Source organism: Diplodia seriata (assembly GCF_021436955.1).
Source record: "Diplodia seriata strain FDS-637 chromosome Unknown scaffold_1, whole genome shotgun sequence".
Classification (NCBI taxonomy): domain Eukaryota; kingdom Fungi; phylum Ascomycota; class Dothideomycetes; order Botryosphaeriales; family Botryosphaeriaceae; genus Diplodia; species Diplodia seriata.
Window position 1 is genome coordinate 373,705 of NW_027117308.1, and position 26,151 is coordinate 399,855.

General features: G+C 58.0%; 9 protein-coding genes across 9 annotated transcripts; 6 read left to right on the top strand and 3 right to left on the bottom strand.

The window, feature by feature from the left end:
* Positions 1-100: 100 nt before the first annotated feature.
* On the bottom strand, positions 101-1,960 carry SLS55_000107 (uncharacterized protein; the record flags this gene model as incomplete). The annotated part of the gene is made up of 1 exon (XM_066771622.1): positions 101-1,960. One exon carries the CDS (start codon positions 1,958-1,960, stop codon positions 101-103), a length of 1,860 nt encoding a protein of 619 aa, XP_066636901.1.
* A 307-nt stretch (positions 1,961-2,267) lies between these two features.
* Positions 2,268-2,832, top strand: SLS55_000108 (uncharacterized protein; the record flags this gene model as incomplete). Its single annotated transcript, XM_066771623.1, has 3 exons — positions 2,268-2,325; positions 2,403-2,667; positions 2,826-2,832. The coding sequence occupies 3 exons, from the start codon at positions 2,268-2,270 to the stop codon at positions 2,830-2,832; spliced, it is 330 nt and encodes a 109-aa protein (XP_066636902.1).
* A 304-nt stretch (positions 2,833-3,136) lies between these two features.
* On the bottom strand, positions 3,137-3,957 carry SLS55_000109 (uncharacterized protein; the record flags this gene model as incomplete). The annotated part of the gene is made up of 2 exons (XM_066771624.1): positions 3,137-3,639; positions 3,696-3,957. The coding sequence occupies 2 exons, from the start codon at positions 3,955-3,957 to the stop codon at positions 3,137-3,139; spliced, it is 765 nt and encodes a 254-aa protein (XP_066636903.1).
* Positions 3,958-4,390: 433 nt separating this feature from the next.
* Positions 4,391-5,148, top strand: SLS55_000110 (uncharacterized protein; the record flags this gene model as incomplete). The annotated part of the gene is made up of 2 exons (XM_066771625.1): positions 4,391-4,771; positions 4,831-5,148. The coding sequence occupies 2 exons, from the start codon at positions 4,391-4,393 to the stop codon at positions 5,146-5,148; spliced, it is 699 nt and encodes a 232-aa protein (XP_066636904.1).
* A 946-nt stretch (positions 5,149-6,094) lies between these two features.
* Positions 6,095-8,227, top strand: SLS55_000111 (uncharacterized protein; the record flags this gene model as incomplete). The annotated part of the gene is made up of 2 exons (XM_066771626.1): positions 6,095-6,186; positions 6,244-8,227. 2 exons carry the CDS (start codon positions 6,095-6,097, stop codon positions 8,225-8,227), a joined length of 2,076 nt encoding a protein of 691 aa, XP_066636905.1.
* Positions 8,228-10,440: 2,213 nt separating this feature from the next.
* On the top strand, positions 10,441-13,245 carry SLS55_000112 (uncharacterized protein; the record flags this gene model as incomplete). The annotated part of the gene is made up of 2 exons (XM_066771627.1): positions 10,441-10,913; positions 10,968-13,245. 2 exons carry the CDS (start codon positions 10,441-10,443, stop codon positions 13,243-13,245), a joined length of 2,751 nt encoding a protein of 916 aa, XP_066636906.1.
* A 1,948-nt stretch (positions 13,246-15,193) lies between these two features.
* Positions 15,194-16,187, top strand: SLS55_000113 (uncharacterized protein; the record flags this gene model as incomplete). The annotated part of the gene is made up of 3 exons (XM_066771628.1): positions 15,194-15,197; positions 15,296-15,543; positions 15,609-16,187. 3 exons carry the CDS (start codon positions 15,194-15,196, stop codon positions 16,185-16,187), a joined length of 831 nt encoding a protein of 276 aa, XP_066636907.1.
* A 3,367-nt stretch (positions 16,188-19,554) lies between these two features.
* Positions 19,555-21,777, bottom strand: TFG1 (transcription factor IIF subunit tfg1; the record flags this gene model as incomplete). The annotated part of the gene is made up of 3 exons (XM_066771629.1): positions 19,555-19,757; positions 19,816-20,269; positions 20,323-21,777. The coding sequence occupies 3 exons, from the start codon at positions 21,775-21,777 to the stop codon at positions 19,555-19,557; spliced, it is 2,112 nt and encodes a 703-aa protein (XP_066636908.1).
* A 994-nt stretch (positions 21,778-22,771) lies between these two features.
* Positions 22,772-25,154, top strand: SLS55_000115 (uncharacterized protein; the record flags this gene model as incomplete). Its single annotated transcript, XM_066771630.1, has 3 exons — positions 22,772-22,864; positions 22,951-24,552; positions 24,618-25,154. 3 exons carry the CDS (start codon positions 22,772-22,774, stop codon positions 25,152-25,154), a joined length of 2,232 nt encoding a protein of 743 aa, XP_066636909.1.
* Positions 25,155-26,151: the final 997 nt, after the last annotated feature.

Genomic DNA, 26,151 nt, shown 5'->3' on the forward strand with positions numbered 1-26,151 from the left:
GCCTTACCGCGCGGGAAGGGCTTAGCACACGCCGGGATGCGCTCACCTTCCACGGCAGCGGCGCCTGCTCCCGATGCTTCCACCTCTTTATCTGAGATGTCTAGACAACCTTCCTCCCCAGCCGCCGGTTCTCACGCTGCCGCTGGACCTTCATGGCCTCCCGCCTGCGCTTTTTCCATGCTCGGTTGTAGTCGCCGCGGTGTTCCCAGAAATGCTTCGCAAACTCGCTCTGGTCCGCCTCCTCTGTGCTCTGCGCCGGTGCAATGGTAATCTCGGGTCCCCTGCTCCCGATGGGCACCGAATTGGCATCCACCTGCATCATGCTGTCCTCCACCTCCTCGTCCTCGTCCTCGTCTTCGTCATCGCCAGCGTTTCGCCAGAACCTCTTGCCAATGGCGGCTGTGTCCGGTGTGGGTGCCGCGCTCCGCATGCCACGTATTTGCAGGTCTCGCCGCGTGTATGGCGTGAGCGGTACATTTGCTTCTTCCACCGCCTCCTCCTCCTCGTCATCGCCACCGCCAAAGAAGCTAAACGTGGTATTGATGGGCGCGAGCTTTGTGGGAGTGCCCCCCTCAGAAGGGTTCCGGGGTTTGAACAGAGCCTCCAGAGGATGAACCTCTTTCGCCTCTTTCTCGGCGTCTCCGGCCTTCTCTGCGGAATCGGCCATCTCCACGTCTCCGCCAGAATTTCCATGAGGAATGCTATCCTGATCAGCTGCCTTGGTGTGTGCTACTTGTGGCTCGGACTCAGAGGAAGATTCTTCGGCTTCGGCTTCGTCTTCTTGTGCGACTTCTGACTCAGCCTCCGACCCAAGTGATTCTTCAGATTCCTCGTCGCTGCTACTGCTCACGTCGGACGAGCTTGTAGAGACAACCGAGGAACGATCGTCCGAGACATCTTCTTCTTCAATCTCCGACGATTCGTCGGAGGGTTCTGCTGCTTTGGTTGCCTTCGTTGCCTTCGTTGCCTTCCGCTTTGCCTCAAGGGCCTCTGCCAGCTCGAGGGCGGATTTCCTCTTGGACTTTTTTCCTTCCTCCTCAGCAGCAGCTGCTGCGGCGGCTGCTGCTGCTGCCGCCGCCTTTTCCTCGGTACGTTTCCGTTTTGCCTCAGCTTTAGCTTCCCTTCGCCTTCGCTGCGATTCGGACTCTTGCTCCACAACATTGCCACTTTCGTCGACCCATCCCTTTCCTTCGACGAACTCGGCAGCTGTCTTGCCATCCTTCGAGACCTGACTGCTTTTCAAGAAGCTGGCATGTTTTGTTGTCTTGGAAAACTCGTGAACGACGACATCGCGGGAGGACGTCTTCGATTTCTTCGGCTTCTCCAACGACTTGTCGGTCTTCGCAGTCGGCACTGCATTGGGCGGCAGCTTCGTCTTGAACAAGAGCTCCTTGTCCGTAGTGTATTTCGAGGGCTGCGACTTGTGCTTCTTATCCTTCTTGGTCTTATCTTTGCGCTTGTAATCCTTCTTGCTCTCAGGCTCAGTCCAGCCACGCTTAACGTGCCTCTCGTCAGGCAATTCGTAGCCAGGCAGGACGTTATCCTTCCGCTTGACCTTCTTGACCTTCTTGCCAGCCTTGCGATCTTCCTCGTCCAAGCCCGCCTCGGCCGCTGCTTGTGCCTCTTCCAGAATCTTCTTGCGCTTCTCTGGGCGCGCGTCCTCAATTCGAACCTTCTGGCCCTTCAGAATCGAGCCAGTGAACTTCTTCTTGAGCTTTTGCGCTTCCATAGTGGGTAGCTCGACGTAGCCGAAGCCCTTGTCGGGGAAAGTTTGCACAGCGTGGTAGGAGATGCGCGAGGCCTGCGGCAAGACGGAGGGTGGGATGAAGGCCTTCAGCAAGTCGGGCGTGAAAGGCGTAATATGCAGACGGGTGCGCTCTGGCGCGGCGCCGGAGCTGCTGCTTGCGGGCTCTCTGCGGGCGTTGGAAGAGTCTGTTGTAAGCGCTTGTGTAACGGACATTGCTGAGGTTTCTGAGGAGCGCCGGGAGGATGAGCCACCACCAACTAGCAAAGCGCAGACTCTAGAGCATAGCCGCCCACGTGTCTTAGCTCAGCAGTACGTCGTTCAGCGGTCGGTTTGGGTGGCTACACTGCGGCAGGAAAAGCGCGCGGGAGAAGTGTGCGAGCGGCGGGTGAAATAAAATGTCGAGAGCTCGGGCCTTCCCCACTCGCAGGGTAGGCAAGTAGGGCTCACAGGCCATCGCTGCGCGCATCATCTCCAACGGCCGCCGTCTACCCGCAAGCTCGCCCTTTGCGCCCTCGACACAATGTTCGCACGAAGACATGCTCTGCTCGTACTGCTCGCCCTGATTGCTCTGCTGTCCAGTGCGCATGCAGCCTGTACGCCACTGCCCTCGTCGTCCGCGCTCCACCTGTCCGCCCGCTGACCTTCCTCCGTGCAGCCCCGGCCTCCTTCTGCAAGTGCACTTGCTTCACCAATAGCACCATTATCCACCTCGACGATCCCTCGCCTTACAGCTCCAAGTCCGGTTCCTCCAAGTCCGACTCGTCCAAGAGCTCCGGCTCGAGCCTCTTTTCGCGAGCCAAGGACTCCAAGAAGACTGGCCGGACATGCAACGACTGCAACAAGAAGTTCTGCTTGGATTACAACTTGCCGATATGCCACAGTGCTAAGGAGGAGGACGTGTACTCCGAGTGCTTCCGTATGTGCGATCATGCGCCTACGCTCCGGGAATCTCGTGCGCTAATTCGCTCTTACAGAGAGGGATTCGGCCAAAGATCAGGCAGTTGTCGTCATATTCATCACTGCGACTGTCAGCCTGCTGATCTATGCCGCTGCGCGGCCGTATGTCGATCGCTGGCAGGAAGTAAGCTTAGTCCGACTGCCACTCGAGATGTGCGAAGCTGACGGTACACGCAATGCAGAAGGTGAAGGAGAGGAGGACGTATATTCCTGTATCTACTCAAGGCGATCAATGAGTGACATGGACAACATGGCGCCCTGTTTTATACCCAATCCACATGTTCAGAAGTACTCCGGACGCTCCACACCCGTTATGCACCTCTATGCTACACCCCTTCTCAATCTGGGAGGTATAATATGATACAGTGGAAGCTCGAAGGCGAGCGGCCAATTTTGACAGCGTAACAGAGTTAAATCCCAGGCTTTTGCTTCTCACCGGCCCGTGATCCAGCTTGTCCAGCTCTTTGATTTCTGTGTTGCCGCATCCGCAGCATCCTCTGCGATGCGGTCTAGCGGCCCAGGGTGCGGTGCTTGCGCCCTCTCGCCCTCTCTTCTCTTCTGTTCCACGGCGTGCAACACTCCCGAACCTTGATCCTTCGCCGCCTGTGCGTCGCTGACGAAAGCATCGCGCGCTTCTGCCGTGATGGCACCGAGCTTGCCGCCCTGCTCCTCCTCCTTGGAGAAGCCACCGAAAATGCTTTCTTTCGTGCGCTTGAAAAACCCCTTCTTGTTCTTCTCGTGCTCTTCCTTGTTGCGCTCGTTGTTGAGCAGCAGAATCTGATCCTCAGTTGCGGTGCCGGCTGCAATCGCTTGCCTCGCTTCGGCCATGGAGATTGCGTGCTTCTGGTTTTGCTCGTGGAACCATTCCCTGCGCTTCCGCCTGTTGTAGACTATCATATCTCCGAGAGCGAACACGGTAACCACGCCGGCGATGCCTAGATGGGATCAATTAGATAAAGACGAGAGTGTCATTGCCTAGAACCGCACTCACCAGTGATTGCAATCAAGCTCAGCGCCGTTACCCGGTGAGCTCTGTCCGCCCACACTCTTCCTCCCGCCACCACCTTGTCGAATGTCGACACCTGCGAGCCCTTGGCCTTCTGCGCTGCCGCTCTTAATCTGGCAATCTTCTGCTGTGGGGTCTCGCCCTTTGGCGCGGACGAAGAGTTGAGCGGGACATTGGTGGATTTCGAGTGCGCGTACGGCCCGGTGGCCGTGAAGCGCGTGGCGTCCATTGCTGAGCGAGGCGACATGGCGACGGATCTTGCGCAGCTCAATGGGTGTTCAACGGTCTCTTCAGGCGCGGGGAAGTCGGACGGCGCTGAGGGGGATGGCGGGGCGGTTTCGTGGGGTGGGCTGCGCAGTTGCGGTCGCGGTCGACGCCATCATACGAGGCACGGCGAACTTTCTCGTGCAGGGATTCTTAGGTTGCGGCGCGCGTTGATTGGGCGGCGGCCGCGTGGTCCGAGCACCCATGGCCTTCCGCTCCCCGGACGTCACGACGCTGCATCTCATTGTCACCCCCAGTAAGAGTGCGCGTGGCTATTGCCGGCGGTGCAAATTTCACACAGCTCCCAAGCCCGAGATGTGATGATCTGACCTGTGCAACAAGCTGATTGCTCTTCCCTGCGGCACTTCCACACCGCGTCCACTCTCTTACAAACAACCAGCACGCGAAGCAACGTCATGGAGCAACAGGAAAACTCTCAGCCGCCGGATCTCGCGACTGTGCTGAGGAACCTGGCGGCTTTGTCGGCGCCGCCACCTCCTCAAGGACCAAGTGCCGGAGGAACGACCCCTGACGCTGGATACAACGCTGCGACCGCACCAGTCCCCCAACGGCAGCATATTGCAGACCCAAGGCTCGCCGGCCGAAGTCAGAATCCGGGGCTGCGACAACAATCGAACGTTTCCACTACCCCGCCATCGTCTACTCCCACGCCCATCCCGCAAGCTTCTGCACCGGCTCCCATTGACCCCGCGACAATCATTGAGTGGGCCCCTGGTCTTCGCTGTATCAGCAAGATATCTGCTAGGAACCCCAATCTCAAGCCTGTCGTTCAGAAGGTGAGTGCTCTTTTCCCAACCCTCCTCCACGAAGGTACACGGCTAACAAAATGCTGCAGATGATTGCTGAGCAGCACGAGCACGAACTGATTTGGTGGGGCGGCCGACAGGCACTCGTGGCCCAGCGGGCGAACGTCGAGCAGCTCAAGGCATACGATCGGAAGGTCCACAAGGCGCAGACTGAGATGTTCAACGCCATGTCTGGACAGCTCAAGAGCCTCGGCGTGCCTTTCTTCGGTGTCAAGCCTGAGCTAATTACGAAGGGTGATGAAGGTTCTGGCCCAGCTTCGGGACCTAAGACCAAGGTGACGGAGATTGAGCTCCAGAAGCTGCAACGGAAGATGATCGAATACCTTGAGGATATGTACAAGGACTGAGTGGGGGACGAACTTCCCGGGTCAGACTCGCTTGCTGGCACTGCCAGGAGTATTTCGTGAATCCCAAAGTGCGCCGCGTCACTGGGTGCGATCGCCAGTTTCGAGTGTGGTCACATGCATGGTGGTAATTTTCAGCGTTTGTGGCTCAGATCAGGAAGGCCTGCTTCTCGGGACACTTGACTGACGAGCGTAGTGATGTTATCGTAAAATAGACTTCGTATACAACGCAAACATTACCCTGAGGAAGGACGCATTGCAAAAGCGGAGCCCACCCTCTGGCGTTGGGTTGCTGTAATCTTACTCGGCGATCCTGTCTTGAAGTGAAGTGAGCTGGGTCAAGTCGGAGCTGTACATGTCTTGCTAAATTGTTGGAAGGTCTCTCTAGTGAAGATCTGTGCGCCATGTCTGTTCGTGTTTGAAGGGCTGCTTTGCCTTTTCTGTAGTGGATTGATCATGGAAGCTGTCCGACAGATGCGCAGGCTCCCACAGCCCGACCATGCGACGTCCAACAAAGTCCATCAACGCATAGTAGAGACTAGCGGTTTCAAAGGGCAAACATCTCACCCGTAGGTAGAGTTGATACGGATCGAATGTTATCTGGGGCTGGGCAGCAAGCTGGCGGCAGATGATGTCATACGTGAGCTTCGAAGCAAACGCGCGCATGCCCAAAATGGAAGCAGCGACGGAGTTGTGACTGCCTTTGCTGGCTGCGTTTGTCCGCTCGCTTCCATCGCCTTCGGGCCCGGCCCACTGCATATAAGCTCCCTCCACCGTCGCCGCTGCAACTTTTTTCTTCTTCCTCCTACACCCAACACCTTCATTCGTACTCTCGCTGGTACAACTCTTCTTATCCCCCCTCCTACCGCGATCGCATTCGCACATTCACTCTTCGCGCTTCAAGCTCCCGCACTCGACAATCCCATTGCCGAGCTTGATCTGCGCCAACATGCGTTCACTTTCGCACCCGCTGGCCTGGATGGCCTTCTTACTGCTTCTACTCTTCGGTGTCCAGGTCGTCCACGCGGGCGATGCTGAAAGGTCAGTCACTTCACCTCACCAACCCAGGGCATTTTGATGCTACTGACTACATGGCAGCTCCGACACCTGCATAAACGCTTGGGCGGATGAGTGCTCGCCTCCCGCTCGCAAGTTCAATGAAGTTCTCTGCTGCACTCCCGAACATCCGGTCTGCGCCACCATCAAGGGCCGCCGCGCCTGCTATAATATTAGTGAAATTCCGGGCGCTGGTGTTGTCGCTCGTGACGACGGCTACCCGACTCCGGAGGTGAACTCGTATGCGACACCCTCTTCAAGCAGCATCACGTTGGACTTCGGCGACTCTACGACTTCGACGACTCCGGAGAACTCGTATGCGGCACCCTCTTCAAGCAGCAGCATCACGTTGGACTTCGGCGACTCTACGACTTCGACGACCCCGGAGGAGAACTCGTATGCGACACCCTCTTCAAGCGTCGCTGTGGCACCGAGCCCTTGGTCGAGCGTGCACTTGTCAGCTATCACCGTGGACTCTCCCACTACCACCTCAAGCACCACTGAGTCAATCCCCTTGTGGGCCAGCACGCCTCATGCCTCGAGCTTGGATATTAGCTCTATCGAGAGCGACCCTGTCGTGACGCCTCCCTCTACCCCAGTCTCCACTTATGTCAGCGTCGTCAAGGGCATCTCAGTCGTGGCACCTCCGGACCCCACTACCATCAGCCACCTATTCACTGGTGGTACGGTACCTGCTCTCAACACCCCCGTCTCCCGCCGCGATTTACCCAGCACCACTCCGTCAATTTTCACTTGGTCCCAGCTGCCTGTCATTCCCATAAGCTACACGTCAGTGACCTGGAAGACAATTGCCTGGGGTACAGCTTCCAACGTTCCCACCCACAGCGTTGTTATCTCCAGCACCCTTGAGTCACGGCCCCGTTGGTCCCCCTCGTCTAGGCCCACGGTATCACCTGCTGCACGGGACATGTCAGAGGCTATTTATGGCCGCGCCGTCGACAGCACAACCTCCGCTGGTGTCATTGTCGTGTCGGGCCACGACACGAGTTCGGTTGCGTCCACAACCACCACTTATCCTCAGGTTACCGACACCACTCTGGGTCCTGCGTACACAGAGCCTGCGTACACAGCGCCTGCGTACACAGAGACCTATTCACCTGACCCATTCAACTCGCTCGCGACTTCGAACCGCGCGCCTCCTGCCGCCACTGATGCCGCTCAGAAGCTTACAGTCGTGGAAGACAGCCTTGAGACTTTCCATCCTTTGTCACGGATCACTGATGGCTCAGGCTTGTTTCCTCCGTCGAGTTCATCTTCCTCCGCCACTCTTGCCGCTCGGGAGCTCACCAGTATCTCGATAGCTGAGAGCGACGTGACGACAATCACCGTCACGAACTCGGGAACTACTTATCCTCTGGCGCTGATTACGAACAGTGCAGCCTTGATTCCGTCTTCGTGCCAGAACGTTGTCACGGCTACGAGCTCGACTGGCACTCCTGTCTACTACACTTTCGTTGAGCGTGGCTGCACGGGCGGTCCCAATACGACAATCTCCAGTACGTCAACTTCGACTTCCACTTCGCACATCGTCATCAGCTCGCTCAAACAGGCTGGCGTCGCTGCTGCTGAGACTTCCATGAGCTCGGAACTTGAGGAGACCACCGTGTCCATCACCACCACCGGCACTTGCGGTAGTGCTGGCACAGTCACGGTCACCGTTCAGGCGACGCCTAGCACGTCGACCGTCACGGCTTGGTACACCACCAAGCTTATGGGCTCCAGCACGACCTCTCCACTCGTCGTCTCCAGCAGCAAGGCTCCTACAAGCAGTTCTGAATCCTCGGATCCCAGCAGCAGTGTTGACGCGGTCGATACTGACATGAGCTCGACCATGCTCAGCAGCTCGTCGCATAGTGTTGCCACACCTTCGTCGACTCCGCTGACGCCGACGACTCCAAACACACCGGGCACTCCTACTCCGACCGTCTTCAATGGCGGCGCTGGTGTTATCCAGGTCAGCTATGGCGTGCTGACCATCCTCTTCGCCTTCCTTCTCCTCCAGTAGTTTGAGGTGGAAATGTGGAGGTGCTTCATTCATTTGCTTTGAGCTAGCACGGCTTCTTTTTCAGGACTCCTTGTTAGGCTTCTTTCTAACAAAAACTCAGGCTAATTAGACCGAGAGAGTCTGCAGTGGCATTTTCAATTCAAAAATTTCAGTATTCTATAACGCTTGCTTGACTTCGTGACATGTCCCTCGGTGTTGAAACTACGCTCTCGTGTGCGCAACCGAGGAGTCGTATTTCGACCAGTGGTAGCTTCTGCATGTCGACGGTGTGACGGACATGCCGCGGCAGAAGCAAGCCGTTACCATGACGTTCGGTTCTGTCGTCATATGATGGCTACATTACACATGCCACTTGACGTGTAACGGGTTTACTCACCAATCGGATGCGCGGGGCGGCTGAGCAGCCGAGTCCAATCGTCGATGGGGACCTACTATTAATATGCGTTCGGTCTAAATAGTGGCGGAGACTAGTAGTAGAAGCAACCCCGGATTTCACGTGTGTGCAAGCGTTTGACACTACCGGTAAGCCCTTGAGGCTGCATCTCAGTTGCTTGGCTGATTCTTCGGTGGGCAGGACGAACATGTCTCCATCACAGAGTTTGTCCGATCATGCGCGATTTCAAGGCGGCCATGGGAAGGCAAACGAAAGAAGTTCAAGTCGAAGGCGAATCATGTGCAGGAGTAACGATTGCGCTTTCGTATACTAAATATGGTAACGGTCTGTAAGCGTCGATTACCACGAAGAGGGCACTACCAACTGTCCGGTCCCAGGTGCTAGGAGCATCGTGGAGGCACCGTTGCAGTACTAGTGTCGCGAGGTATCCGTACGACTTGAAGGTGGAAGGCCCCAGCCACCTGGATTTTTTGCGTCTTGGCCACGCGGCTTTTTTGCCAGAAAGCTTTCGGAAAAGTACCGAAGCGAGCCGGATCAATCTTAAGAGGGCGATCTTCATATTCGCAAGGCTTCGCCTTGGATAACTGTATCTGCTATCAAGCGAGGCGACGCACAGAGCCTCGCCCGGACCACCAGGCTTCGGCGTCTGCCAACGTCATCGGCGTGTACTGTGTAACGGTGTTACGTGACCAGCAGGAGACGCAAGCCAGGGTCGGAGTATTGATTGGCATCATGTGTCAAACATGCCTCTCTTGGCCAATTGGCGCGCCGGCACACGCTTGCTGCCGTGCAATGTGGCGGGCGGGCAATTTGGTGAACGGGGCTGCATCACCAACCTTGACGCCCCAAGGGTCCGCGAGGCCGTTGCGAGGGAAGGCCGGCCGGCGAAACGGAGATGGCATGCGGCCTACGGGGCCAGCCGCATTGGGGAGACGCGTGCGCGCGCAGCTGGAACAGGCAGGCGGCACGCGAACCAGGCTGCAGGAAACCTCTGTGCCCCGGCGAGCTCCACACGCTCACGTCCCTCCCGATGGCCGCTGTGAACGCGCCGTTCCTTTGGCGACGTCGATTATTGCCGGTTGGGGCAGGATCATCCACACAGACTGGATCTGTGATGCACCGTAGATCAGTGAATCATGACCACAGGCGGGGCATCTCCACCGGCACGCCATCGGCGCGGCTGAACAAGCGGAAACACGAGCGCGCAGCCGCGGCGCAAGAGATTTGGACACCAGCTGAGCGGGCTGCGCGAGCCCCTTTTCTGTGCGCTGCGTATGTGGCTTCCAGGGCAAGCGACGGCAGGCGGATCAACGGCCAGGCCAGCTCGTAGCCATGCGAAGCCTAGCGGGGCGCCGGCCCTCGTTCTGGGGATGCCGCGCCGCTGGGATTCGCTCGTGCCTGGCCGGTGGCGCGTTTCACCCACCCCTCGCCCAACTCTCTGCTCAAGCTTTTCGAGTCCTTCATTCCTGCAGCAAAAGGCCCAGTACGCCGCTCCGTGATTCTAGACGCGTCGTTGTTTTTCTTTTCCGTTTCACCTCACTCTCTGCTGCAGCAAGCTCGACGGCGGGCCCTCGTTCACTGCTCGCCACGGCTTTCCTCTCATTCGCACACTCCAGTTGTACCTCCTCACGCAGCGTACATTCCTATCGGCGGCTTTCACGCGCGGAGCAGCTTCAGCCCCTTGACGGTTAAGACACGCCCAAAGCGCCGCCATCTCTGGCGATCGTCACGTCGGCACGCTTTATTGAGCAGTGTCCTTGCGCCTGCTCCACAGTGACTGACTCTCCACTGCGGCGCTCCTCACGCGCACCGCATTCAAATGGCCACCAATCCCCCCAAGTCGCCCAGGTCACCGTCGCTCCGCTTCTCGCGCCAGGGATTCCACCCGCTGCGCGACAACCCCAACGACATGGCTCCCAACGACGCAACCATTGACATTCCCCTCGAGCCGGTCGTGAGCCGCTCGCCCTCGACCGGCATGCGCAACGGCAGCGTCGCGCCCATCACCAAGATAGCCACTCACGAGGAGCAGAACGAGAAGTCGGGCCACCAGTTTGGCCGCCGCATCAAGAAGCTGCCCTCCAAGGGCGAGGCCACGGGCAAGATCGGCTACGATGGCGAGGAGGACTACATCAACCGCGTCGGCAAGATCTACTACAAGATCCTCCACTTCAGCATCATCACTCGCTACTTCATCTACGTCCTTCCGCTTGCCCTGTGCATTGCGGTGCCCATCATTGTCGGTGCTACCGCTGCGCAGGACGCAAAGATTGGCGGTGTTCGGATCGTCTGGTGAGTCGTGCGCTCGGATCTCCGATCTGCACTTTGCTGATATCATATCCCCAGGTTCTTCACGTGGGTTGAAATCGTCTGGCTCTCCGTCTGGGTCGCCAAGATCGTCGCCCACTTCCTTCCCAGGATATTCCAGATCCTGGCCGGTGTCGTCAGCTCTGGTGTCCGCAAGTATGCTTTGGTGCTCCGCGCCCTTGAGATTCCCATTTCACTCGTCGGCTGGGCCGTCACATCTCTTGCAACCTTCATTCCCTTGATGGTCCACAACCCCGACATCCAACGGCAGGCGACTGAGGAAAAGGCTGCGTCTGCGGATGGCACTTCTACTGCCGACTCGGTGAAAGAGTGGGAGAAGGTTGTTCGTCAGATCCTTGCTGCAGCAGTCGTTTCGGCCTGCGTGTTCCTCGTCGAGAAATTCCTCATCCAGCTCATCAGCATCAATTACCACCGCAAGCAATTCAACGCAAAGATCAAGGAGAACAAGCGCCAGACTTTCCTTCTTGGCCTGCTCTACGATGCCTCAAGGGCCCTCTTTCCGGCCTACTGCCGGGAGTTTCAGGAGGAGGATTACATCATCAACGATACCCTGAGGCTCAACATTCCTGGCGCCAAGAAGACTCACGCACGATCTGGCTCGGCCACTCCTATGCGGCTGCTTCACGATGTTGGCCGTGTCGGAGACAAAATTACCTCTGCTTTTGGCAACATTGCCTCTGAAATCACGGGCAAGCAGGTCTTCAACCCTGATTCTGCCCACTCAATTGTCGTCTCAGCTCTTGAGAAGCCCCGTTCTTCCGAGGCGCTTGCCAAGCGTCTTTGGATGTCATTCGTCGTTGAAGGCAGAAACGCCCTCTACCACGACGACATCGTCGAAGTGCTTGGTGCGGGTCGTGAGGTAGAGGCCGAGGAGGCTTTCGCGGCGCTCGACAAGGATGGAAACGGCGACATCAGTCTCGATGAGATGATTCTCCAGATCACCGAGATGGGACGTAGTCGCAAGTCTGTCGCCACCAGCATGCACGATGTTGACCAGGCCATCAACGTTCTTGATGGACTGCTGGCGACCGTGGTCTTTGTCATCTGCGTCTTCGTCTTCATCGCCTTCTTGAACACCAGCTTCGTCACCACTCTCGCAACCGCGGGAACGGCTCTTCTATCTCTCTCTTTCGTCTTCTCGGTCACTTGCCAGGAGGTTCTCGGATCTTGTATCTTCCTGTTCGTCAAACATCCTTTCGACGTCGGTGACAGAGTCGATCTCAGCATGGGTGTTGACCAGCTCACCGTCGAGCACATCTCTCTCCTCTTCACCGTTTTCAAGCGGGTGTCCAACGGTCGTACAGTCCAGATCCCCAACATCGTTCTCAACAGCTTGTGGATCGAGAACACCAGCAGATCTCTGGCCATGAGCGAGCGGATTCCCATCTACGTTGCTTTCGGTACTTCGTTCGAGGACATCACTGCCCTGAAGGATGAGATGCAAAGATTTGTCCGTGACAAGGAGAACGCTCGCGATTTCTATCCCGACATCGACATTGAGGTCAGGGGCATTGCCGAGCTCAACAAGCTGGAGCTGCAAATCGAGTGTCGTCATAAGAGCAACTGGGGCAACGAGGCTCTGCAGGCCGCCCGTCGCAACAAGTTCATGTGTGCCCTGGTCCAGGCTATCCGCAAGATCCCGATCGACCCGCCAGGTGGCAGCGACGCTGCTCTTGGCTCTGCCGACCAGCCTACTTTCTCCGTTAGCGTTTCCGCCTCTGAGGCTTTGGAGCGTCGCCAGGCGTACCTCGACGGCAAGGAAAAGGGCCGCCTCTATCCGTCTAAGAAGGAAGAGCCGGCGACGGCTACGTCTTCTGGCGTGGATTTCCTGGGTACTGAGCTTCACTCGGAGAATCAGGCCATCAACACTTTGACGGCTCGTCCCATAGGAGCCGACCCTTACCGCGATGGGGCCTTCCAAGACCGCGCTGACCAAGCCGACATCAACCGGACCGGCTCGATCGGCCGGTCCAGCATGGATGCTCAGGATGCGGAGGACGTGCGCAGCACGCTGAAGCGCGAGAGCACCAAGGGCAAGCGCAAGGCTGGGCCGATGAGCCCGTCGGCAATCAGCGTGTCGGGGCCTGGCGGCGAGATGAGCGAGTACTACGATTACGGTCAACAGAACTTTAGCCCCGTGAGCCCACAGCAGAGCCAAGGGTCGTACGGATCGCCACAGCAGGGCTACCAGCCGGGCACGGCTTACCAGCCTCTGCAGCACCAGCAGCAGCAGCGGCAGCGAAGCCAGCAACCCCGCGAGCGCAAGTCCAGCAACCCCTACGCAGACTCGCCGTAATAGGTGACGCAGCTGGTGCCAGGTCGCTGGAGGCGGAAGGCAGCGGGACTCGCGGTCCGCATAATCGGACGAGTTGACGAATCTCCTTTCGGTCCTTTAGGATGCAAAACAGGATTATCAGCAGGGGTTCGGCACGACTGTGGCACGGAAGGGGTAAAAGGTTGTCAAAAGCGAAACATATTTTAGTACTTTTGCTTATGCATTGCATATGGCGGTCACTGCCCTAGCGGCACTTCATTTCTGACATTCACATTCAGCTTCATGTACACTATGTTATAAAAGGCAGGCGTTCCTTATAGGGTTCATACTCTCGCATTCTCCCAGCCTCTCAGCGGCTGCAGCTTTTTTCGCGATCGCCTCCCAACGGCTGCCTGGTGATGAGGTGGTGCAGGCGGGCCGGGATCGGCTTAGTCAGACCAGGTAGAACATGCAGAAGAAAGCAACAAGTGCACTGCTACTACTTGGTCCAGCATTTCAGACATGACCCGACAACGCAGCGCCGGGCTAGCGTCGCGGGCGAAGGGGGGGAGACGCGGGCGAGATGTGACGGGCTGCGTGATTCGTGATCGACCTGCGGGCAACCGACCACAACCGATCGGGCGAACAGAGCCCTGTAGATGTAAACGCAGTAGGCAGCTGCCGTGCGCTGTTCTGTCTCGTTTCTCGGAGGATTAGTCTATTGCCTGGGACCCGCGGCATCGGGCGCTCAGCTACGCCCCGAAGCGGCAGCTGCGGAAGCGAGGGCTTCGCGGGTGTGGGTGTGGGTGTGGGTGTGCATGGTGTGGGCAGTCTCTCGATGGTGGGGGTGAGTGCGATTGGCATTACACACCCTACCAACCCCAATCAACCGTGGCGGGGAGGGAGGGAGCGGTGTCAGTTCAGTCAGTCGTGCTCGGTCGCCTTACGTAACCTGATGCTAAGCTGGGCTGAGGTCGCACGAGGGCGGTTCCCCGTTCGTGAGAAGTGGACGATGATGACTGTGATGATGACTACTGCTGCGCACGGCCGTTTCCCGGCTCCCGTCGCCAGAAGACGACGATCAGCTCAGCAGGGCCAGGAATAGCGACTCTTCAACTAGCTGGCGGCAGTGGCAGTGGCAGTGGCAGCGGCAGCGGCGAGGCGACGGGGATAGCCGGGGCAATTGTGTTGAGGAGAGGGCGGCGCGCCAAATACGCCGGGATTGGTAATCGTATCATTGGAGAGGTGCTCGGAAAGGCCGGAAATATCTCGAGGTCAGCAAAGTCCGAGGCGCTGGCTCGGCGGCGCTCTGCTGGTGCTGCTGCTGGTGCTGCTGCGCTGGACACGGTGCTTCGGCTTAGGCGGGCGCGGGAGCGTACAAGTGGGCGCGCATCTCGCGGCGACGATGGGCCCGCGTGCAGCCTGTCTGACAGAGTGTTGCGTCTGTCTATCGGTCTCGGGTAGCGGAAGGGTTGCTGCTTCCGACGGCTCGCGCGCGTCGAGCTAGGCCGCCCGCGCCCGCCCTGCCCGCTCCGAAGCATATCTTAAAGCCAGCGCTGTCTCCGCGTCGACTTTGTCAGAACTTATTCATCAACCTGCAATCCAGGTAAGTGTTAGAGCCTCCACCCCAAGCGCGCGCCGACCGCAGAGCAAAAGACGGGCACCCATCAGCGACCACGATGAGGATGGCCGCGCCCTCGCCCGACCTGCGCTCACGCATCGTGCGCCTGCCAGACCGCGCGAAACCCTCGCCCCCGCCGCCGCTGCGAAGCTCCCCAGCCTGCGCCCGCAACCTAACCGCCGCCCGCCGCCGTCCCACGCCGCGGGTTGAATGACGGCCGCCACGAACGCCTGGAGCTACACGATGAATCAATCGCCCTCGGTGAGTCGAGCTGACTGCGCTCGCCCGCCGTCCCGGAGCCCAGCTGCTGGACATGGACTGCTAGCTAACCACCCATGACGCGCGCAGGGCTCCACGCACAATCTCGAGATGAGTAAGCCGGCCCATTCCTGCCTGCACCAGCTGCATCCCCCGTCTCCACAGCGCTCGCCGCCAGCTGTGCCTGCCTGCTAACGCCGCATGTCGCGCCAGGTTTAAGAGAGCACCTCATCGCCGCTGGCGCTGGCCAGCCGCACCCATCCCCCCAGCAGATCACCCCAGGCCCCACGACGCATGCCCCCGACCACAACCAGCACCAAGGACTCGACCCCTCCATCACGTCCGGCGGATACCCAATGAGTGCCGGCGACGCGGCTGATGGCCACCTGAGCGAGGGTGGCCGCAAGGGCCGTCGCGAGCTCTCGACGTCGAAGCGCGCGGCGCAGAATCGCGCTGCTCAGGTGTGTACCGCGTTGTGTTGTCGCCATGATTTATTGTCTGGCTGGTCTGACGTATAGTCTTGCAGAGAGCCTTCCGCCAGCGCAAGGAAGAGTACATCAAGTCACTCAAGGACCAGGTCAAGGACTATGAGCAGATGGCGGACCAGTTCCGCGCCATCCAGGCCGAGAACAACACGCTACGCGACTATGTCATCAGCTTGCAAGCCCGCCTCCTCGAGTCGCAAGGCAGTTATCCGGAGCCCCCCAGCAACATCGACCTCTCGCGCCCGCATACGGAGATCCCCCCGCCCGTTCAGGCCATGCAGTCGCCGCAGCCGCCGGGAAGTTCTGGTGCTTCTCAGCATTCTCAGCAGCAGCAGCCGCAGCAGCAACAGCAGCACCAGCAGCCCCAACAGCAACATCAGCATCAGCAGCATCAGCAGCAGCCCGCACCGACCGCGCCCATGTCCGCTTCAGCTGCTCAGCAGCTCCAACAAGCGGCAGCTCAGGCGGCGGCAGCTCAGGCCTCGACTGAGCATCTCAACAATGGTGCCAAGCACTCGCACGAGGAGGCTCAGTATTTACCAGCGTCTAACGAGTACCCGCAAAAGAGGATGAAGAGCGAGGACACCGCGGCTAATTCAGGTAGGCAAGCTTCTCCTTGATTCGTGCTCTTTTATGATCGTGCCTGGGTTGTTACATAATGATCAGAAGCTGGATTTTTCAATCCGAAGTCGAGTTGTCAGCACGAAAGCTCTGCGCATCAGTTCCTACAAGCTTCCCTAGCCCGCCACCTTGTCTTCGAAGAGTGACAAAGGTCGCAGATTTCTGAGTTGGGTTGCTTGACGATCTCCGAGGATGAGCAGACTTATGATGTCTATCCAAAGAACCATTCTGCCCTTGAATCCTTCAGAAGGAACGCGGACGCAGAAATGGATTATGTTATACGCCTCCAAGCCACTCGAGCCTTGTCATCTACAAACGATGAGGCAGATGCCAAGCTACCGTCACCTGCGCGCCCTTCTAGAAGCTTTTGTTCAACCCTCTTCGAGCCAAGTCTCTTGAGACGCAATCGTTTTTAGACTTTTGTTAGGCCTGGACACCGCTGACTTTGGGCTTTGAACAGCACCTGCACCTGCATCAATAAACGCGAGCTCAGGGCATGATCAGTAACACCAGTCAATACGACCAAGACAACGGGCTGTTGTTGTGCACGGCAGGTTAATGGCCCGACGTGCGAATAACATTTGCAACCATTACAGAAGTGGTAAAGAAGTAAGAACTTCCACTGCCGACCGACATCATCTTATGCCAATGTCGAATTGGAGCAACTTTATCAATATTTTTAAGGCGGTGTGGAGAGTGGGACGTTTCATGGGGATGAGGGAGAGGGCCATTTGGTTACTCTCCACCGTCTATTCTTTGCTCCTGCTGACGTATGCACTCAAATGCTTTTCCTTTTTCTGGGCGGCTTTTAATATACTACATGCACAAGCGCACACACAACTTTTGCGAGGTGTCACGGGAAGGAGGGATTTTCTTTTTCGTTGCCATCAGTGGTGGCGGGCGTATGGCGATGCTTTCGAGCATAGTGTTGTGCTTTCTAACCTCGAGAATCGTATCAAGTCCTTGCCTTTATGTTGAGCAATCATCCCTGTCCCTAGGTCGACGATGAGGTGAGGGTGAGCGGAGTGAAGAGAATTGGTTGCGTGCCAGATCGGCTTTTGTTCTCAGCAGCGATCGGTTTGGCTGGTAAGAGGAGCTTTGAAAGAAGAGGAAGCGTTCGTGCGGTTCTGGCTCTTCTCCTTTTGCCTTTTTGACTTCCTCTATCTTTGCAAGTCGAACCACCTAGACCGTGCTCTGCACGTGGGTGAGTTGTCGGCTCTATTATCTGATTGTCATGCTAGGCTCTTGAGATAGATCGTATCTGAGCTCGATGTTGAGTCAGCGTGAAAAAAAGCTTGGACATACGCTGAGTGGTTGTTCTTGAGCCCAACTTGGCCAAACAAGTGGGAGAAGAAAATAAATCTTGTTTCCTCGTATAGTCCCTCCCCCGCCGTTACCCGGGTCGCCCCTTTAATATAGTCTGAAGTGCGACGGTGATGTCAAAACTTCCTTGGCAACGATAGTACACTGCACTTAAGTTTAGCAAGGTTTGGGCCTTACATACACTACTCGTATTCGCGATCATGTGTTCTCCCAAGATTCATGTTGTCAGAAGGCTGGCGATTCAGCCACGCAGGCCATGTACTCGGCACCTATGGAAATATTTGAGTCCTGTAAAGCAGCCTCGCGCGTTCCTCCGTCGACTGCACCTTTCCCCACCCCCGCGTTACGGCTGTGCCTCGGTCTACCTAGTCCGATTCGCCCAAAGACGGAACGCACGACCTGGAGGATGTTCATCCGGCCTTTCTATTTACCCTTTTCCTGCAACATGCTTGTCAGGCTCGTATTCTATGTATAAACGCCAAGCCCCCATCCAAGACTTTCCTCGAATACCCCGACAGCGTACCTAATGCGAACATCCGTGGAAGTCCGGGGGGAGAGGGAGAAACGGATGATGCCCGAAAAGACGAAAGAGGTAGAAGAACAAGGGCGCGATTGATATATAGCCACCTACGTTCAATCTCAACCTAAAATATTTCCCACCCGTCCCCACCGCAGCTCTCTCTCTCTCTGTCCAACAAACCACACCACCACCATGCACAACCCCCTCCCACCAACCCCCCTCCTCTACCTCGGCGCCTTCTTCTTCGCCGCGGCGGGGCTCTCCGCCGCCTCCCCCACCACCATCGCCTTCGACGGCAAAACCTTCAGCATCTGGGCCGACTACTCTCGTACGCCCACCTTTTCCCCATCCCACTTCCCCCCCATCCCCCATCCCCCTTCCCCTTCCTTCCACCCACCCCAACACACCACCCTAACACCACCAACCTCCAGGCTGCCCCTCCCCCACCGCGCTCACCCTCCAAATCCTCGACTACGCCGCCACCTCCGACACGCCCGACCCGACGGCGACGCGCCAACCCACCGGCGAAGACCTGGTGCGGCTCGCGGCGCCGTTCCGCGGGTCCGTCGCGCTGCTCGAGCCGGGGGCGATGGGGCCGTATCGGCAGCAGAGCGTGACGGTTGAGCTGTTCGATGGTGGCGACGGGGATGTGTACGGCAACGCGACGTTTGTTCCGGGGGCGAAGGTGAGGAGTTGGGATCTGGTGAGGTGGGGGGGAGGGGGGGAAGGAGAGGGGTTGTGGCCGGATGAGGGGGAGGGGGAGGGGACGACGGGCGCGGCGGCGGCGGTGCAGGGGAGGGCGGGGAGCGTGGTGACGAAGGTCGAGGGGGATAGTTTGTTTCTTGAGTGGTGCACGAGGTGATTGGTGATGGGTGGGGGGGAGCATGGCGGTTGGTAGTGGTGTTGGGTGGTTGGGGGACAAGGGCGTAGGTTGATATCACACCGTGCTGAATGACTATTCTCACTGCTTTTCGCTTTGATTTTCCCATTGCTTGAGCTTTTGTTTTGTTTTCTTCTTTCTCTTCGGTCCGTTTCTCATTTACACTGACTTTTCATCCTCCCGGATTCCACGTCCTCTTGATCTGCAAATTATCTCTCTAGTCGTGCAATCCAGGAGTGTCTGCTCACTTGCCATTTGGTACCTTGCTTACTCCACTCGTGTATCCCAGACGCCTCGAAGCCTTGCCGCCAGTGGTAGAGGTCCTCCGGACATTAGTAGAGAGGTGCTCTAGCCAATGCCTCAGCAGCGGTGGTGGGGAATCTTCTGGGCCCTGGGAGACAGTCGATTGATGGAAGCATGAGACCTTCCACTGGCCCCTGTGGTAAACAGTGGATCTCGCCTTCTAAAAGAGATGTCCATCCTACTGGGACCCTAACCAACCATAACCGTGGGGAAACCCGTAAAATTCGAACGAAAACGCCCCGTGTGTCCACCACACACCAACTCCCCTGGTTCTAGTGTGAACGTGATGAAAAGAGAAATGAGCTATCGCTCATCATCAAAGCGGCCTGTGAGTCGACTCTCATGGCTTCCTGAAAATCATCTTCGTGGTCTTATCGTACTGACCAGCCGCCTTGACGTTGGCAATAAATTGGTGCTGGCTCGGGCTGCCTTGCTTGAAGCGGCCCTTGAACTTGGAAATCAAATGTGACATGCTGGCGCCCTCGGGAGGAATGACAGCGCGGATCTCTTCGACGGATGGAGGCGGGCCGAAATTGGCAGGGGCTATTTTTCATCTATTAAGTAGTTATCCCTGGTTTATAGAGGAGAGTGTGGAACTTACTGCGCGGCTTGGCGCCAGCAACCGGACTGCCCGCACGGCTGCCTGTAGCACCCACAACAGGACTGCCAGCACGGCTCCCGCCAGGGGTAGGCGCTTGAGAGCTTCCGGTTGCTTTGACCCGAGATGCCAATGGCTTGCCGCCGTCGGTTGCATCGCTGTCACTGCCACCTCCACCAAACTTCTTCTGCTTCTTGCGTGAAGACTCGTTGCCGCTCTGTTCGGAGAGGTTGGGAGAGCCGGGGCGCTTGAGAGCTTGTGATGAGGACAATTTGACCGGATCGTTGGTCTTTGGGCGGTTCGAGGGAGTGTTGCTGCCTTTTGTGGAGGTGCCTGAGGGCGTCTTTTCCGCCGTCTCGGTGGCCTTGCCCTTGCCCTTCTCTGCTGCAGCTTTCTCCTCTTCACGCTTGCGCTCCTCTTCCTTTTGGCGCTCTGCTTCCGAGTCTTCACTCTCGCTCTGTTATCCCGTCAGCAAATGCAAGGCGCGAAAATAATGGAAGCGTCACTCACATCTTCAGAGTACGGGTTCGCATCGCTGTCGTCCAGGTCATAGTTGTAGTTCTTCTCACGCTTGACAATCTTCTTGCGCAAACTCTTTTCCAGCTTCTTCTTAAGTTCGGCCTCCAAAGCCTCTTCTTCTTCCTGCTGCCATACGTCTTTCTCTTCTTTGTTGGCGAAGAAGTTGGCCGACAACTGCTCACGCTTGATCTTCTCCTCCGCGTCCTTTGTCGTTTCATCATCGCCTTCAAACAACCCATTGACGCCCTCCTCGTCATCGGCAAACTCCTCTTTCTCGTCGTAATCGATGATGTCTGCATCGGGGGCAGCTTCGGTCTTCATCCAGTCGTCATCATCCTTGCTGCGCCTCTTGGGGCCCTCCTCATCGTCACGGCCACTACGGGTGAAGAGACCCTTGGATCTCATGGCGCTGTCTTCCGCCATCTGCTTGAGCTGCTTCTGAGTCTCCATCTCTCGCATCCACTTGGGAACGTTGCTCTTCTTGGGCTCGCCCTGAGGGACAAGAGCCCAGCGAGACAAAGCAAACCCGCCCTTCTCCTGCTTCTCGATTTCCTCGACCGACATGCTGACGGCCTTGTCCTTTGCGGAGAACTTGTACCACTTCTCAATGGGGACCATGCGGTACTTGTCCGTGACCTCACCCGTCTGCGGGTTGACGATCTGCTCCTTGACCATCATGACGTGGCAATCCGAGAGAGCAGCCTCGTAGGCACCGACCCAGGTGTTCTTGTTGTCAAAGTCCTCCAAATGCCATGGCAGAGTCTCCTCGTAGCGCAGGCGCGAAGCTTTGACGGATTTAGCAGTGTCATTCCGCTCATACACCTGCTGGATCTTCTTCTTGTTGTCGATGAATGTCCTTCCCTTCGACTTGGGCGCAATCTGGGCCTGTATCTCTTCGCGGTTCCGGCGCCTCTCCTCCTTCAAAGCATCTATCCGGAGCCTTTCCTTGACCTCCTCATCGTTCTCTTCGCCCTCTCCCCCAGAATCGGCACCAGCACCAGACTTTCCAAGCGCAGCGTCGCGTCTATGCAGGCGGATCGGGCGGGTGAACTCTTCTTGGTCGGTCGGATTGATGGGTTTCCTCGACTGGAACTTGACGATGTGGTGCCTCAGGCCCTCCATCAGCGAGCGCTTGGTAGTGAACAGCGGTGTCGCCTTCACGTTGACGCCAGTGGGCGGCATAAAGTTTTCGTACAGGTTGCTGGAGGGCGCGGGCTTCTGCTGCGCCGCGGCGCCATTGGCAGGTGCGCTAGGGGGCTTCGCACCAGTCGGAGCAGGTCTGCTTGCCAGCGCACGCTTGCCCTTGGCGCGTTTCGGTTGGACCAAGGGGTTGGCCTTTGGCTTGGGCGGGCGACGGAAGGCCGACGGGGCGCTGCCGTTCGGCGTGTTACTCGCGCTGGCGCCGGTCGGGGTGGAGCCGGAAGGGCCGGAGGGAGTGGCGCTCATGGCGGGCAACGGGGAGCGTGAGGCGGGTGGACTCGGATGGCGTGGTGAGGTCGCGCGGGCGCGATGATGTCGTCGGCAGCAGCAGCTCGGGCGGAATCAGAGCAGGCCGGCGGGTTGCGACAGGAGCGCCAATGCGCAAGGGCGAGCGGGCGACGGAAGCGCGTGTCGCGGGTGGGCGGCGACAAAGGGCGCTGGGGGCGGCAGGTCGGGCGGGCTTTGGGCTTTGTCGTGTTGTTGGAAGTTGCGGAGCTCTGGAGGCGGCAGCGCTGGCTTGGATCATCGGCGCCAAGCGCGCAGGGATGCGGCTGCCGGGAAAAGGTAGGACCGGCTGGGCGGGCCGCTGGGGCAGGTGGCATCGAGTTGACGCGCATGCGGCCCTAGCGCAGCTTGAGCCTCGCATCAGGCCCCGTTTGCTGCATCTCTCCCCACCATCGCCATGCCGCTCCCCGGCTTTCGCTGAGCCTGCGTCGCTGCCCCGAACCGGTCCGCCGCCCTCCTTATGGATGCTGCCCGCCCTGCAATCCTCTCTCAATCTGCCAGTTTGCACCCCACGTGGCCTCCGTGAGTAAGGCCGGGCTCCTGCTATAGTCCCTGCGCCTTCCCAAAGCTGCTGCAACTACGGATCCTCAAGACCAACCGGCGGACTCCACCGCATCGGACTCTTCCTGCGACGCTCGTTTGCAGTCAGCATTGGATCCGTGTCTGCTCACCGTTCCCGAGCGCCACACCACTCTCTGTGCAACCATGAGCCAACTCCCGCTGGAGGACCAGCTGAGGTCCATGATCCTGAAGAACGGAGGCCCCGCAGATGCATCAGATGGCCACCTCCCCGTCGCGGACAACAATCCGTCGGTGGCACAGGGCCCACCCCACCACTCTCCACGGCACCCGCACTCGCAGCCACGCGGTGGACGTCATGCAAACCGGCCGCAGTCCCAGCAGCTCCCTCCAAATCTAACTGGCTCGCCGCACCAACACCGTCACAGCCCGCACCATGGACGTGGTCAATCAGGTCCTGGACGCCCGTACTTCGGCCAGGACTCCCCTCAACGCCAGCATGGGTTTCCATCGCAACATGGCAGCCCTGGTTACGTCCCTCCTCACATGCGCCACCGTAGCAGTGAGTGGCACCAGCACAGAGGAGGCTTCCATCAACCCAGAACACCTTGGCAGCCGCAACAGCAGCAGGCCGCTCACTTCAACCCTACCGCGTCAGGCGCACCTTCTAACCAGAGCGGCTTTGGTTCCCCGCACGGCTACAGACAGGGTGCTCCGGGTCCTCCTCCTTTCCAAATTCTGCAAAGGCCCATGAATGCTCCGTTCCGCCCCGGTCCTCCGCTCAATCCCAATCAACGTTACCAACAGCATCAGCAGCAATTCCAAGAGCGGCTTCAGGCGCAATGCAGGTACCTGGGTAGCCTTGCTGCGGTCGAGATTCCCAAAGTGGCCATGGCTGAGGCTGAGCTGAAGGAGAAGGATGACTTCATCAAGAGGCTCCAGGAAATATGCCAAAACGAAATCACCGCTTTCCCTGAGGTTCCTGCGATTGAGTTCAAGTGTTTTGGCAGCATAGGTACCGGTTTTGCCACCAAAGGCTCCGATATCGATCTGGCTGTGATTACGAAGAATGGCGATGATGCGGAACTGGCGCAGAAAGTCGGACCCCGCGCTCTGGAGAAGATCTTCCTTGACCATGGCTTTGGCGCCCGCCTCCTCACGAACACGCGCGTCCCTATCATCAAGTTCTGTGAGAAGCCGTCGGGAGAATTACACGCGAACCTACAAGCGGAACGCAAGAAGTGGGATGATCTTCCCGAGGAGGAAAAGAAAATCCTACTAGAAGGCGGCAGAGAGTCTCCCGATGATGATAAGCCTGCCGAGGTTGCCGATGATCCAGAAGGTGTGGATGGTGCTGTTGGCGACGAGTTGCCAACACCGAAGGACGAGAACGCCCCGGACTCCGGTAAGAAGGCACCGCCGAGGCGAAAGAAAAATGGAAGCCCCACAGCCACACCATCGACCAAAGACGGCAGCGAGGGTACCGCGCGTAAGGAAGAAGCCACAGCCAATGGCGAGAGTGCGGCGTCTCACCCGGATCCTAACGGCCAAGATCAAGCGGCTAGAGAAGAGCAACAAAAGCGCGAACGCCGGCCTGAGAAGCCGTGGCTACGTGAGAAACCAATGGGACCACTCGATTTCCCGAAGGATGGCGTTGGAATCCAGTGCGACCTGAATTTCGCTGGTCACCTGGGTATCTACAACACGAGACTCCTCCACTGCTATGCAATCAGTGACCAGCGCATTCGCGACATGGTAATCTTCGTCAAGGCTTGGGCTAAGACACGCAAGATCAACAGTTCCTACAACGGCACCTTGTCGTCTTATGGTTACGCTCTAATGGTCTTGCACTACCTCATCCGTATCCCTGAGGAGCCGGTTACACCCGATCTGCAACTGCTGGCCAACGCCACCCTGGAAGGCCGGACTCCAGAAGTGGTAGACGTCGTATGCAACGGACATGTGGTGAAGTTCCTTGCGGATAAAGAGTTCATCATTGAAAAGGCTCGCAAAGGACAGTGGACTCAGAACAAGGAACCATTGGGTTCCCTGTTGAGAGGTTTCTTCCGATACTACGGATGCCCTGGAGTGCCAGATCGCGTCGGAGGTTTCCACTGGACGCGTGACGTGATAACGTTCGGACAGCGGAAGCCCCACGAAAGAAACGTCACCAAAGAAGAGCTGGGCTGGACCAAGGCGCGTGTCGAAAAAGCCAGCGTAAGTCTTTCCTCTCCTAATTCAAGCGTGCATGAGAAGCCTTGACTGAGACGCTCGAGCAACAGAAAAAGGAGGTCCGCCACCGCTACCTCGTCTGCATCCAAGACCCCTTCGAACACGACCACAACGTCGGCCGCACCGTCAACCACCAAGGCATCTGCGCCATCCGCGAAGAGTTCCGTCGCGCCTGGCGCATCCTCGACGACGAGGCCAACGGCCGCCCGCACAAGGACCTCTTCGCGACGGTCGACGACGACCCCCCGCCACCGCAGTTCGTCGGCGGCCAGCAGCAGCATACTAGGCAGACCCCGAGCACCGCCGCCGCCACCGCCACCGCCGCCACCGTTGCAGTCGATCACCAGGCGACGGCATCGACGACGACGGTTTCGCGAGACGCGCAACCCGAGAACGCCACCGTCCCCGTCGCAGGCGGCGAAGCTGGCCCGGATACGGCGTCGCAAACTGCCAGAAAGGGCATCGTCTCGACCGTCGACGGCGCCAGACGGCCCTCGGTCGCCGCGAACGGCTTCGGGGCGGAAGCGATCGCAAAGGTGAACGGGATGCTGGCCGAAGCGGCCGCGAAGAAGCAAGCGTCCAGCTAGATGGTGTGCTGGGCTGCCTCCTGTTTGTGTTTGAGGGGGTGGAAGCGCGTGGAAGTAGAAGACGAGAGAGAGGGAGTATGGAGCAAACCGGGGTAGTTTTCTCTCTCTCTCTCTGAGGAAAGGGATCGATCCTGGGACTCGGGGTGGAAACACACGTGCGTGTTACGTCACGGTTTGCATGTCGCTGCAGTGATGCCGTTCTTTCTTCTTTTGTTTTTTTGCTCGTCCCCCCGGCGCGGGGAAGCATTTCCGCTACTTCGTGGCATGTACTATATTAGGACATGGTGGCTATCTGCTTGCAAGAAAAAAATGGAGCCGGCGGGCGTTTTTCAGCAGGAATGGATGGCAGCGGAGGTTTTTTTTTTCTCCTCTGGAGGTCATCTGGAAAGGTTAAAGTGGGTGGGAGATAAGAGAGGGAGTGAGAGAGGAAGAAAAAAAATGAAACAAAGACGTGTCTTTCAGCCACTGCTGCTGCTGTAGGTGGGAGGGCAAGGGAAAAGCTTTACGTAGACTTTTTGACTGTGACTTTTCCGTCACACAGTAGCAGCAGCAGCTGCTGCTGAAAGGTACGGCGTATACGTTAAGCGGAAAATCGGGGGCCTGTACTGGACCGGACCGGACCGGACCGGACCGAGCTCCTTTTTGCCGTCTGTTGTACGACAGGGCTGATGGGAAAAGAACGTTTTGCTTGGGGGCGACCTGGTCTTCTTCGCCCGCCCCGTTCTGCCCGCGGGGGGATGTTGGTTGCACAACGGCTGGAAGGTGGGGGCTAGATGGGCTGGCTGGGCTGGGCTGGACTGGGCTGGACTGGGCTGGCTGCAATGCATGATCTCGTTGTCTCAAATCTTATATTGATTTTGTGTACGTTCTTTTTTGCTTTTGTTTTTTTGTTTCCCTTTTTCGAATCTGCCTCGTGCTTGCATTACCCGTGGGGGAGTGATGATGGCGTGTGAAGAGGCTGCGAATGGTACGGCCGGTAAACAAACACGCGCGTTCG